Raw genomic sequence first — 13,570 nt, 5'->3', positions numbered from 1 at the left:
CCTGTGGTCTCTCAAATAGGATGCCCACATCTCAGCGATCCGTAAGAGAATGCCATTGGTTATGTAGGGAGAGTATAAGAACTTCTGTTTACACCAGATAAGAAATATGTAAAATAAGAAATAGAAATAAGAAATTACTTGGTGCTAGTATTTAATATTCAGCTTGTCCCTGGATACCCTCCTGTGGTTATGTCCCCTGTGGTTCTGGAGGCCTCCTGGGAGTGGAGACTCCAACAAAGGCACGAACAGCGGGGTCTGTGTGATGTGTTTTTACCGCGTTAGAATGTTCTGGAGTTTACTTGTGCAGTGAGTGTATGGATTCTATTGATTAATTTTCAATCGAGCCTGAGAAAATGGACAGGTGTCTTAAAAAGATTCCTGCAAAAAAACAGACTGTATTTTGAAGTCAATGAAAATGGGCATCAGTGAAAAATAAGAAAATGCCAGAACAGACACTTACTCATAGCCTGAGCTTTTCTGCCATAATAGAGAGCAAAAATGATGATAAACCAATCAAACTCATGAAACGTCTGCCAAATCTCCACCCATGATCACCAACTTAAAAATCATCCAGAAGACTGACTGAACTCCAGACTCCCGTTCAACCAGCATCCATGTGGAAGCCCCACGAAGTGTAGAGTGTGTTTCGGGTTATTAGTTACAGCCAATATAAAGCCATCACGATTGACAAGATAAAGGAACCAGAACATTATAATTAATAACCTTTTTTAGCAAAAGAAAATTTTGTGCTGTTAATAAAGTAAAATATTTTAAACTGTTTCATCTTGTCTCATTATTTAAATGTTCTTTTGTTGGTATATTTTATGTATTCACTCCCTAGGATAAGTATACAATTTGTAAGTAAATACATGTAATGGATGCATGCTCCATTTTTTAAACCAATGGCCATGTGGGATAAAAGGCCAGGTCCAGCTTGTTCCAGCTCGAGACTCTGATAAGCTAAGACTCCTCCTCCGGCCTCCCGACCACTGTTGAGATAAGCAAGCTGTTCCTCAGTGAGTCCAGGCATCAATCATGTTAAACCAACTTCTTACTTGGGTATTCGGAACACTTTAGTCATGGAACCTCAGAAGAAAAATGCAATGAATTGGCCAGTCCCACTGCCCTCAGGCATAAGAACTTGAAGGAATTCTGCAAACAGTTTTGCATAGAAAGCTCCCAACAGAACATAGACTCTGACACCAAGTCTATTCACGATAGTCTCTTGGGAACCCCCCATAAGTTTAGAGTCTGGAGTGACTATCGACCCGGGAACACACTGGTCACAGACAACAATCCCTGATCTCCTGGCTCTGCTGTTTTCCATTTCTGTCTCCTGCTGCTGCTTCTCTTCCTCCCTGAGCCACTCTCCGTGAGTCTCACTCAGACTGCCAGGACCTGCCTGCTTACTTTAAAGATTTTTTTTTTTTTTTTTTTAATTTGACAGAGAAAGATCACAAGTAAGCAGAGAGAGAGGGGGAAGCAGGCTCCCCGACGAGCAGAGATCCCGATGCGGGGCTTGATCCCAGGACTCTGGGATCATGACCAGAGCCAAAGGCTGAGGCTTAACCCACTGAGCCACCCAGGCACCCTGCCTGCCTGCTTACTTTAAAGACCTAGTTTGGAATTTTTCTCCAGTTTTCGACCTGGCTCCTATCATTTCATTTCCAAGTTGCATGGGCTACTTTAGGAGCACACACCCACAGCCAGGACGGAAATACTCCTGCAGGCTTGTTAGGCTCTACAAACGTGCCAGGCTCCCATCTTCCTGCTGGGAGGACCCGAGATCATACTATTGTCTTGCATAGGAGGGAAAGGATCCAAGGACTACTTCTGGGAGCCAGCTCCATGCCCCAATTAATGGTGAAGTCTTCTTTTACTCTTCCAGACCCTATAAGGGGCAAGGACAGTCCTTGGCAAGGGAGAAGAAGTGTAGAAGAAAGGTCTTTGCCTGAACCTCTCTACTTTGTTCTCTATGGCTGTAATTGCTACATAGTTCTCTCTTTTCAGCTATCATAACTTGCAATTCGGCAGCCCAGACTCTCTGTTCTTTGCCAGGACGGAAGAACAAAGAGAAAGCCAGAGACAGGCCAGAACTTCATCAGAGTTCACGACAGTCAGCCGTCTCTTCTCTGGTTTGCTTTCCCAGACCCTCAATTCTGAGGCTTTCCTGCTTGATGTGCTTATATGTTCAGTCTTTGGCCATAGCCTACACCAGATTGTCGGCTGCCATCTACAAAGGCCTCACACCTTGCCTGTAGGGTTCCCTTGATTTCAAACTAAGAGCCAATCAACATAAGTTGGGAAACTGACCTCCAATATTTTCTTCTCCAAGAATCCCTTTTATTATTTTCTTTACAGATACCTTGTTTTAAAAGATTATGAATATTAACCTATTTTCAGGTCTTTTTTTTTTTTTTTTAAGCTTTTATTTGTCAGAGAGAGAGAGAGCAAGAGAGCACAAGCAGAGGAAATGGCAGACAGAGGCAGAGGGAGAAGCAGGCTTTCCGCTGAGGAGGGAGCTCGATGTGGGGCTGGATCCCAGGACACTGGGATCATGACCTGAGCCAAAGGCAGATGCTTAACGACTGAGCCACCCAGGTGTCCCTCCAGATCATTTTTTAATTCCAAGATTAAAAAATTAAAGATATAAATGATGAAAAACTAGACAGATGAGGGAAGGGTTGTCCCTATAGGGGATGACAGATGCCTGTGGCACTCCTTTATGTGGGGGAAAGAGGGACAGATGTCCTCAAGGCTCTGCTCTCCACTACTGAATGTTGGAACTTGGTTATGTCAATAGATTTCCATGTTTCCTTGTGTACTATTTCTGTAACGACCTCACAATCTGATACTAATCACTTATGCTTAGTATATATTTACAATGCAAATAGGGCTATACGGTTTTTAAGCCTAGCACAACCTTACACTACATATACTCAAATTCAGGAGGCCAACTTGTAAGAGGTTCCAAGGCAAGGCAATTTCTCTCTAACTCAAGCCTAATTTTAATAAATCATCTCTTAGGATGTATTACATTATGAGTATTTCAAGCAAGTTTTATTATTTTTGGTTTGTTTACCCTGGATACCCAAATCATCTTTATAATAAAGCACATAAAACGTGTTAAAAAGTGTAAAGAAAGTACCATGTGATAAACTTCATTAAAGTTCAAATTCTGCCATTAAATAAAAATGGGTTTGCATTAAAATATTTCCTTTATGACAATTATCATATGATCTCTCTGATATAAGGAACTTGAGAAACAGGCTGGGGGCTTGTGGTGCGTAGGGAAGGAAAAAAATGAAACAAGAGGGGATCGGGAGGGAGACAAACCATAAGAGACTCTCACAAAACAAACTGAGGGTTGGTTGGGGGAAGGGGAGATGGGCTGGCTGGGTGATGGACATTGGGGAGCGCATGTGCTTAGGTGAGTGCTGTGAAGTGTGTAAGTCTGATGATTCACAGACCTGTACCCCTGGGGCAAATAATACATTATATATTAATAAAAATAATTTTAAAATATTTCCTTTAGGAGTTGAATTTTGGATACCTTTTACGAAAAAAAAAATAGTAACACCAAAACGAGGACCCTGAAGTAATTGATATGGTGTCAAGTATTAGAAGGCAAGAGTAACCTGGAATAAACTTCATCAAAGTTCAAATTCTGCCATTAACTTCTTATACAAACTAACTGAAATTCGTAGAATAGATAGATTTTGTCTTTACAGTCACCTGACCTGAGTGGGAAAAGTTAATTTTTTTTATTGTACTTATTTAGGACTCCAAAATGGCTATTTTACTTACCACTTGGAAGCTCGAGGAGAATATAAATTATCACCATCAACAGGCGTTGTTAACACATGATGGTTTACAACATTTAAATACTTCTCGATGTGAATCTGTTATAGGAAAGTTAAAGTTTAGGCCATTATAGTGGACTTAAGATACTCAGCTAATTTACTTTATTTCATTAGGGTAATGCTTTGAATTGTGTAATTAAGTTAAAAGACACAAGATGCTATGCGTTTATTGCATGCCTAAGGTATCATTGGGCATCTCGAGGCTAAATGACTTTATCCCAAAAACCATAATAAACAATTGAGACTCAGAGCTTGAATGACCTCTAGCACTCTTCACAAATTAAACGATGCACAACCATCAGTAAATCGCTTAGCCAGGTAAGCTTACTAGGCAGGACAGATATGGAGTAATAGGGATTTCAAGGAAGCATCTGGGGCGAGAATCTGGCCCTTAGGTAACAGATTATTCAAAATGGCCAAGCCAAAGACTCCAGCTGAGTACAGCCGTCTCACCGTCAAGTTATATAGGACAATGGTGTGCCAGTTCGATGAGGCAACAAAACACACCACATCGCTCACAGCCTGAGGAGCTGGGCTGTGAAGCTCACAATGTGGGAGAGTGGAAGTCTTAGGCCAGAGCAGAGACAGTGACAGTTCGAGGTCTCGAAGATGGAGATGGTCCTTATTTGGACACATGTGCTATAGATCCTTGTTTCTTGCTTTCTTTCTTTTTTTTTCTTTTTAAGATTTATTTATTTATTTGAGAGAGTGAGTGACCAGGGGGAGAGGGGTGAAGGGAGAGGGAGAGAGAGAATCCCAAGCAGACTCCCCACTGAGCATAGAGCCCAATGCGGGGCTCGAACTCACGACCCTGAGATCATGACTGGAGCTGAAATCGAGAATCTGAGGCTTACCTGACTGAGCCACCCAGGTGCCCTTAGATCCTTGTTTTATAAGTGAATATTATCCTGGTCTGAAGACTGGAATCTCCTCTGCCCTTCAACCCATCTATAATGATGAAGTCCCTGTGTCCTTTATCTCGCCCTTCCAAAATTGTAGGTACATCTCTTTAGCTTTATCTACTGGATTATAATATCACAAAATGACTAATCTCAAAATACGTAAGCTATTTAGGGAAAATAAACTCTTTTTCTTTAGAATCCCAGTGGATCTGATAGTGACTCTCTGCAATGTATTGCTTTGAATCCTTTTTTGTTGGGAATATTGTTAGACTAATGGTTATTTTAAACATTCTTAATGCTTTTTATCAAACCACACATTAGGGGTTATCACTGCAGAATCTTATATTCTCGACACCTAAAATTCTTTGTGGAATGTGACAGGATGAAAACCGATCAGTTAATAATCGTAACTTTAATAAAAGGGACAGAATGAGAAAGCTGCTGACCAACCGAAGCCCATCTCTGTTACAGAATTATACAGGGTCCTATGAGAACAACAGTCCTTTTCTTCTAGAGGAATCTTTGTCTCCTTCCAGCACTTTATTTACTGTCTAAAGCTCTACTCACTCTTAATCCCATTTCAGTCCTTTTGATTGCGGTTTCAAGATTCTTAATGTTTAGAGCCTCTCCTTTTTCCTCCAGTGGGAAATTTGTTAATTTCTCTTTTAACTGATAAAGGTCTTCATGGACCTGTAGGTATAAAAAATACAAAATATTGAAAGAATACATACAGAATTCACCTGAAACAGTGATTTATTTTAAGATTTGCAATTTGCTTGCATGTCTGGAGACAGCCTAGATTTTAGGATGTTCGTCGGAAAGGACTGTCTTCATGATTCTAAGATATTCTTTATTAGAATGTTGCATTATTGTCTTTCAGATTTCAAGAAACTAAGCTTTCATACAGTTTTACTCTTTTTCCTTCCCCTCATTAGAAACAAATCCAAGAACTACAATTCAAATCACTTCAGCTCCATAGCTGGTAAGAAGTATGAGCTGATACGAAGTTTGCATCAAACTCGGATGTCTACTAACTGGTTAAGAGGTAAGAAAACAGGAAAATTCTAGCAATGAGAGGTTTTAGTGAAAGCAAAGCCTTTCAGGGGTGCCTCGATGGCTCAGTCGGTTAAACATCTGACTCTTGGTTTCGGCTCAGCTCGTGATATCACAGTTGTGAGATCGAGTCCTCCACTGGGCTCTGTGCTCAACATGGCATCTGCTGAAATTTCTCTCTCTTCTTCTCTCTCTGCCCCTCCCTGTGCATGCGCACACTCACGCGTTCTCTCTCTCAAAGCAAGCCAGCAAGCCAGCAAGCAGAGCCTTTCAAAAGGGAATTGTAAATAGGTTGACAGGGCCCTTTGGTTTTCCATTTTGGCTGGATCTTCCCCACGTACTGCTCTTGAAGAAGCAGTTCTGTAGGTGTGTGGCCTTGATTCCGTTTTACATAGTCAGAAATGGAAATGATCGGTGAAGAGAAAGCAGCGTGCATTATCACCTCAACATTTTCCTCCAATCTGTATTCTCTTTGGAAATGATGAACGTCTCTCTAATGTCGATCACCCTCCGAGGAAATTGGGTGCTATGAAATTAGACATCACAAGATTCTCTGCATTCATATCAGAAACCAAACTTCAATAGATAAATACAGATGGCAACAATTATTGTATGGGTTGCTGCCACAAGAAAAACATTTTGTTATGCAAATTTATGAACCCAAAACCTGTTTCATCAATAGTCACACCAATAACTATCTGCAGACTGGGTTGCTAAAGGCATTTTGAAACAGTTACCTTTCCTCTGTTAGCATAACTGGACACACAAACGTTGATCCGGCCTGTGTTATCGATTACTTTGGAAAATTCCTATGAAGCCAAGTATTCAAAAGATCAGAATTTGCATCTTTTCACTGATGGGCATCACAGTCTGGTAGACACATCTGGTCATTTGTGCTCTGCACAAATTGTCATGGAAAGCCTTCAGGGCTCACAGATTGAAATCGGAACACACCTACTGTTTGCTTGTAGGCACTAAGGATGAAGATGTACTTCTTTCCATTGTTTTGTCCAAGTTACTGCTACAAGCTGATTTACCATCTATTGTCTAAAGGCATTTGCGAAGTACAAAGAGGCCGTTCAAGGCAAGGGCCACTTTCCAGACCCACATTTCTTGGTTCTTCCTTAGAATGCACTACATTTCCTTCTTGTAGCTCTATTATTTGTGGTATTTGTAACTTCACGTATCATTCTGTATTTATGCCTGTCAACAGCTGGGGGAGTGAAACTGTCCTGGATTATTTATCATGGAACCAAAGGGCTTCTTTCTTTATCTGCCCTGTGTGGGCAATTACACTTCTACCCAGAGTTGTGAGATAATATGTAACAAGTCTAGTACATAGTGAGGTCCCAGTAAAAGGCAAATGGACATAATTCCTTGCTTTATCGCTGGTCACATGATGTCCACACATGTTTTCTCTGATTTCTTTACCACGGGAGAAAAAAAAAGAGTTATTCTACCTCATTAAATTGTTGAGTAAAAATAAGGCAATATGTGTGTGGAAATGAATGAATGTAGGCTTTGGAACCAGGCAGATATGAACTCGAATCCTATTTCCTCCTTTACGGAGCCTGACACATTTACTTAGGGTTTGAGAGACTTTGGTGCTTTCTTGAAAGGGGGCTAAACAGCTACCTGTTGGAATAGCGGCCAGAATAAAATGAGTTCAAGTGCAGAGAGAATTTCATACAGGGCCAGCCACGTAGGAGGGCACCAAACAAATGTTAATGCTCTTCCTCTGAATTGTCAAGCCCAGTGAAACTCCTTGCTCATAACTGGCACTTAATAAATGTTCATTGATTTGAATTGCTCTCTTCCTCTTCCTCAAGAGTTTTTCATTTTCTTGCCAGATATTTTCTTCTCTCCTCTCAATAACCACCCATCTGTTTGTATAGTAATTACAATAGAGACAAGTAGGAAATGTGTCACCAGACTTGGGTAGGAACAAATCTCTGTTCTTCTTCAAATGGTTCCTGTCTACCATATTGAAATGTTACGTGTTCCCCATTATCTCTATGATTATCAAATGCATTGCTTTCCATAGATTTCCTACTTGGAGGACAGTGTGGGGACAAGGCTGCTTAATGAGAGGGCTTTGAAAGATTTAATGCAGTGAAGATTTGCTCTAGAATTTAGAAGTCTAGCCATGCAATCAGATTCCATGTTGTCAAAAGCAGTTCTATAATTGTATTTTATCCATCTCTGCTAAAGATAGAGTTTGGCTGACTCATTCTCGTCACACTTTGCCCACTTGCGCCTTCATTTTTTATATGTTCCTGGCAAACCAGATGGAGGAGTAGATAAGAAAGATAGCGATGATACCAAGCTGTTGATTAGTTCCAATATTGCCAAAGTTGGTGTTAACATAAAACAGGATTTCCAATAATAATTAAAAAGCTAATTTTGGTTGCAACTAGATTATCTTTGTTGCACAAACATTTGTTTAATAGTTGGGTCAAGTAAGCATTTTAAAAGATGTAATAAAAAGATATCACATGATCATTAATAAAGTCGAAACAGAAAGCTTGTAAGAGTTATCAATAAAAGAAAGCACCAAGGAAACCTCCCGGACACACAACCCCACTTCTTCAAGACTGTTTTACAAACATGCCATGACCTGTTTCTCTCTCCTCTTGGGCAAGTTACTTCAGCTTTTTGTACCTTAGTTTCTTCTTCTGTAAACTGGGGCTAAATATGACACCTGCCTAGCAGAGTTACTGCAGAGTGTTTCACTGTCAATAAAGTGGACTACTGTTTCAATTATAACAGTGATTATCATCACTATAGTTAGAACCCCACTGTTCTGATCAGTCGAGGAAAGATCCACCTGAAACCATAAAAGGTTTGAATGACAGAATTAAAAGTGAAAAAAGTTAAATAGTTAACAAAAGGCTGCCTAGTAGAACTCTGTGTGGAGATAACAATCACGTGTCCTGAATCAAAAATGAAAACATGGGCATTGGGATGGGATCAGAAAGTGGGACAGAATATTCAATGTTTGTATGTCCTAGGAAATCCAGACATACAAAGCGCATGTTTTTATAACAAGTCACACAATGAGTTTATAATTAGAACACTGACTATCTGTATTTATTTTTTTCTCAAGTATTTTAGATATTTTATCAAAATATTTTATTATCAATTTGTATCACCTATTGTGCTTTCTAAATAATAGTGTGTGTTAGTGCAGCTCCCTTCAGTTTTAAAGGGGATGTACATTCCTGGAGAATGAATTAATGAGGAGATCATTATCCAGTCGTTCAGGATCAATGGACCTAATTCTGTGCTAGGTAAAATGGGATCTCCGAAAGATCCAGGTGTAACAGGGAAACGAGGCATACCTCATTTGCCCTATAGCATCACCCATGAAGTTTTAGTTAAGAATGGAGTATGCCTGGTTAAAAAGACAGGCTAAAATTAATTTTTTCCTTATCTTCCAGTAAAAAGCAGGCTCCTCTTAAAAAGACTTAGAAATGAACAGAAAACTAAGTAATATTAAAAGGCAAGAGACCAGATCTAATAACAACTCACATCTATTGAGTGTTACACATTATATGTTACCCAATATTTTAACCCTTACAAGACTCCTACGGGGGACTTCATATTATCATCTTTATTTTTACTTGAGGGAATCCAAGGTTTAAAGTGGTTAAGTACCCTGTGCCAGGTAAGTTAGCTGGTTAATTGGGGAACAATCCGGGCAGTCTGAATCCAAAGCCTTCATGCCTAACCACTAACCAGTATGTGCATAATATCTACAAATATACAAACATGTATTTATAATTATACAAAGCTAAAGGTTGGTGAAAATTCAGTGGAAAAGGCAGGATTTAAATATTGAGAGGAGCAAAAGGGCCAAGGGAAGAATTCTTTTTTTTTTTAATTTATTTATTTGACAGAGAGAGATCACAAGCAGACGGAGAGGCAGGCAGAGAGAGAGAGAGAGAGAAGCAGGCTTCCCGCCAAGCAGAGAGCCCGACGCGGGACTCGATCCCAGGACCCTGAGATCATGACCCGAGCCGAAGGCAGCGGCTCAACCCACTTAGCCACCCAGGCGCCCCAAGAATTTTTTTTTTTTTAAGAATTTCTTTTTTAACTGGGTTGATAGATTGAAAGGGTTTGAGAAGATCATTTGCATTTTTCTATGTATAGGGGTCTGCCCGCAATACTCATCTTTGATGGTTTTTTTTTCCCATAATGTGAAATAATAATAGTCCTTATCGGATAGCTTTGTTGTAGGGGGTTAAATGCGTTAAAATATGTACAACACTTAGAACTGTGCACAATACCCAGCAAATACTGTTCGCTTTGATTATTGGGATTTTTCTTGGAAATTATATTACAGTTTATATTTTTACAATACTATCTAAGGTAGAAGGTCTCAGAATTGGGCATGCATCACAGTTAACTGCAAGGGTACCCCCGGAACTCCTGATTTAATAGGTCTAGAATGAGGTCTGAGAATTTGTGTTTCTCACGAGTTCTCAGCCAGTGCTGAAGATACTGGTCCTGGGGCTACTCTTTGAGAATCACTGGTCTAAAAAGTTGTTTAATGTATCTGATTGAAACACAGGCCTGATATACCCATTTAAGGTGAAGCAGGTAGAGATTTGAAGTGCCTCTGTTTTCTGGCAACTTTGTGTGTGTGTATATATATATTCTATATGTATAAATTTATGATATATTAATATATTATATTATTATAACTTATATATATCAAACATATATAAATTGATAGAAACAATTTGATTGCCTAGGCTGATAATTAAGGAAGACCACTTTGTGATAAAAAGAAATTTTTGTAGCTTTGGTAAATTGGGTCAATTTAGAGTCAGAGGTAGATCTAATTCACGCTATGTATCCTACAGAAGAGAACACTTAGGCCCAGAGAGGTGAAATGATTAGCCTAAACTTATCCACCTGGAAGAATGTCATTGCCAAGGTCAGTCCTCAGTATTCTGACACCCCACAGAGTGCTTCCCTCTAGAGGTACTGCTTATTTGTAGCCTGGTTGAAGGACACAAATCATTGCCCCAGGTAGAAGTGGAATCCGTGCTGTGCGCCTGAGAGTAGTGCTGTATGTTAGAGATGCTCCGGACTCGGTGAGAAAGTAGGGAAAGGCTTCCTTATTTCCTTGTTATGTAAATTCTCCATATTACCAGGGAGAATGTCCTACTGAGTCCAGAGGCCAGCCTCAGTAATCAGGGTAACACGCAGGCTTGCTCTCTCTACACTGCCTTTCACTTACTCTGTCCAGAATAACCCTTTTCAGCAGACAGAGGTACTGAGCAACATGGATGTGACTGTTCTTAGCTCTCCTGCTCTGTTTTATAATCCGATGACGACAGACACAGACCCTGTAATGTTGTATCCTAGGCTGACCGAATAGCTACCTCTGGATCCTACTCTGAAGTGAAAAGTCTTTTGGCTTTTCAGCCGATCCCCTATTCTATACTATTCCAAACCACAAGGGGAGAAGACCTGGGAAAAGAATTCTCCTAAGGGAAAGCGTGAAATTAGGTGAGAGAATTCTCCCTGGATTCTGGTCTCTTTTTTATTTTTTTTTAATTTTTATTTTTTAAAGATTTTATTTATTTATTTGACAGAGAGAAATCACAAGTAGGCAGAGAGGCAGGCAGAGAGAGAGGAGGAAGCAGGCTCCCCGCTGAGCAGAAAGCCCGATTCGGGGCTCGAACCCAGGACCTGGGATCATGACCCGAGCCAAAGGCAGCGGCTTAACCCACTGAGCCACTCAGGCGCCCCTCTGGTCTCTTTTTTAGAGATGTTCCAGGTCTGGGGAAAATAAGAGAAAACTAAGGAATAACCTAATTGTTCTTATAGTCAACACAAAGTGTACCGTGGGGGAAAACTGGCTGTTTCTGGGTAGGAGTCTCTATTAGTGTTCCAATTGTTTGGAGCCTGTAAACACGGGCCCTGCATTTAGAGGGGGTATATGTAGTAAAGAATCAGCTTTTCCCAATGAGAGTTCTGACCTTTGCCCTTGGATACTGGGAGGTGATCTCTAGGGCCCTGGAGAGTCCTGCGTGATAAGTGTCTTTGCTTGGGGGCTTTGGTCACCAGATAATTTAACAATGTGATTTATGCTGGGGGCTTTGAGCCACATGGTATCTGTTCAAACCTCTAGAGGAAGTGGAGTCTAAAGGCATTAGTGTGACCTCTGGGAAGGACTCCAGATGACAGGTCAGAACTTGGGCAGTGTGTGATTAAGTCCCAGTAAAAACTCTGGACATCAAAGTCTTAGGTGAGCTTCCCTAATTGGCAATATTCTGGGTATATTGTTACACATCATGGCTGGGAGGAGATAAAGCCATCCATGACTCTACAGGGAGAGGATGACTGGAAGCTCCATTTGGATCCCTCTTGGATGCTGCCCTATGCATGCCTTACCTTGGCTGGCTTTAATTTGTATCCGTTCAGTGTTATAACACTGTAATTATAAGCATAGCACTTTCCTGAATTCTGTGTTGCTCTAGAAATTAGCCAGTGTGAAGGTGGTCAGGGGCCCCCAAATTTGTAGATAGCAGGCCTGAAGTGAGCTTGACTCTGGGGACTTCTGAACTTAGGCTGGAGTAGAAATGAGGGCAGTTTTGTGGGGAATGTTCCCTCAGACTTTGCAGTTTGCTAAATTCATCTAGGGTGCTAGTGGCAGATGATAACAGAATGTGAGGTAAGAAGATTTGGGTATTATTCATAATGGGGAACTCTATGAAACTGGTGAGTTTAAGGGTTTATATTTTGAAAAAGATGCATTTAAAGCAGTCTCTCCTAGATGAGAGGTAAGAGACCAACATCCTGGCAGGAAAATCCACTGTAGATCCGAGTGAGAGTCCAAATAGAGTGAATTTAGGCAAATTACTTCAAGCCCTGACAAATGGCGCTAAATACCAGTTAAAAGTGATGATTTATGCAGAAATGTTTTAAAACTACCATACATAAATATGAAAGAACAAAATTTTTATGGGAAGATATGAGTATAATTATCACAAACTGAGTTATACTGGAGAAGTTAAGACTTTTTTTTTATATTTCCCCCCTTAGGTTAGAAAGAGTCATTTCCAGGAGGGTTTTTTTTTTTTCTTTTTGTGGCACATTTATATATTCAATACTTTATTTAACTTGCTAGGCAATCCAAGTTATCTTTATTATATTTTTCTTTGTGTGTTCCCAAGCCAGGGGCTTTTAATTCATTTATTTATTTAAGATATAATCAACATATAACATTATATTTCAGGTATACAGCATAATCAATATTTGTATAAACAGCAAAAATGATCACAAGTTTAGTTGACATCCATAATCACAGTTATAATTTTTTTATGATGAGTACTTTTAAGATGAATTCTTTAAGCAACTTTCAAATGTAACAGTTCAGTGTTACTAACTACAGTCCCCATGTTGTATATTACATCCCCAAGACTTATTTGCAAGGTACTTTCATATCCAAAAAATTTAGGTGCCTAAGAAAAGTGGTTTACCTATTTCAACTTCTTTCCAGATTTCTTATCATCTCCCTAAAGTGTCTGACTTGTATTTGCCCCATATCACGGGTTCCAATTTTTCAGAACTAACATTTTAAAAAAGTGCCTCAGTGTAAGATGGATTTTCGGAAGTTAAGGTTCTGGGGTGAGGTGTATGGTTTTGGAGTTTTGCCAGAGGCAGAATGGTCGAGCTTCTGGAGCGAAACGTCAGGGGAAGGTACGGGGTGGGGGGTGGGGCGTGTTAGGCTCTCAG

General features: G+C 40.1%; 1 protein-coding gene across 7 annotated transcripts in view; it reads right to left on the bottom strand.

The window, feature by feature from the left end:
* Nucleotides 1–13,570, bottom strand: part of IQCH (IQ motif containing H) — a 189,211-nt gene that overhangs the window by 175,151 nt on the left and 490 nt on the right. For 6 of the 7 annotated variants that reach the window (XM_047738468.1, XM_047738469.1, XM_047738470.1 and 3 more), the window contains exons 2-3: nt 5,333–5,455; nt 3,808–3,902 (exon numbers count right to left, since the gene is read on the bottom strand). In XM_047738468.1, coding sequence (XP_047594424.1) covers nt 3,808–3,902; nt 5,333–5,455 — 218 coding nt within the window. Of the gene's footprint in view, nt 1–3,807; nt 3,903–5,332; nt 5,456–13,570 lie in introns of those variants that run through there. The other variant, XM_047738471.1, reaches the window with a different exon arrangement.

Source organism: Lutra lutra, chromosome 7, assembly GCF_902655055.1.
Source record: "Lutra lutra chromosome 7, mLutLut1.2, whole genome shotgun sequence".
Lineage (NCBI taxonomy): Eukaryota > Metazoa > Chordata > Mammalia > Carnivora > Mustelidae > Lutra > Lutra lutra.
The sequence above is the reverse complement of the archived record's forward strand: the minus strand, read 5'-3'. Positions and strand labels throughout refer to the sequence as shown.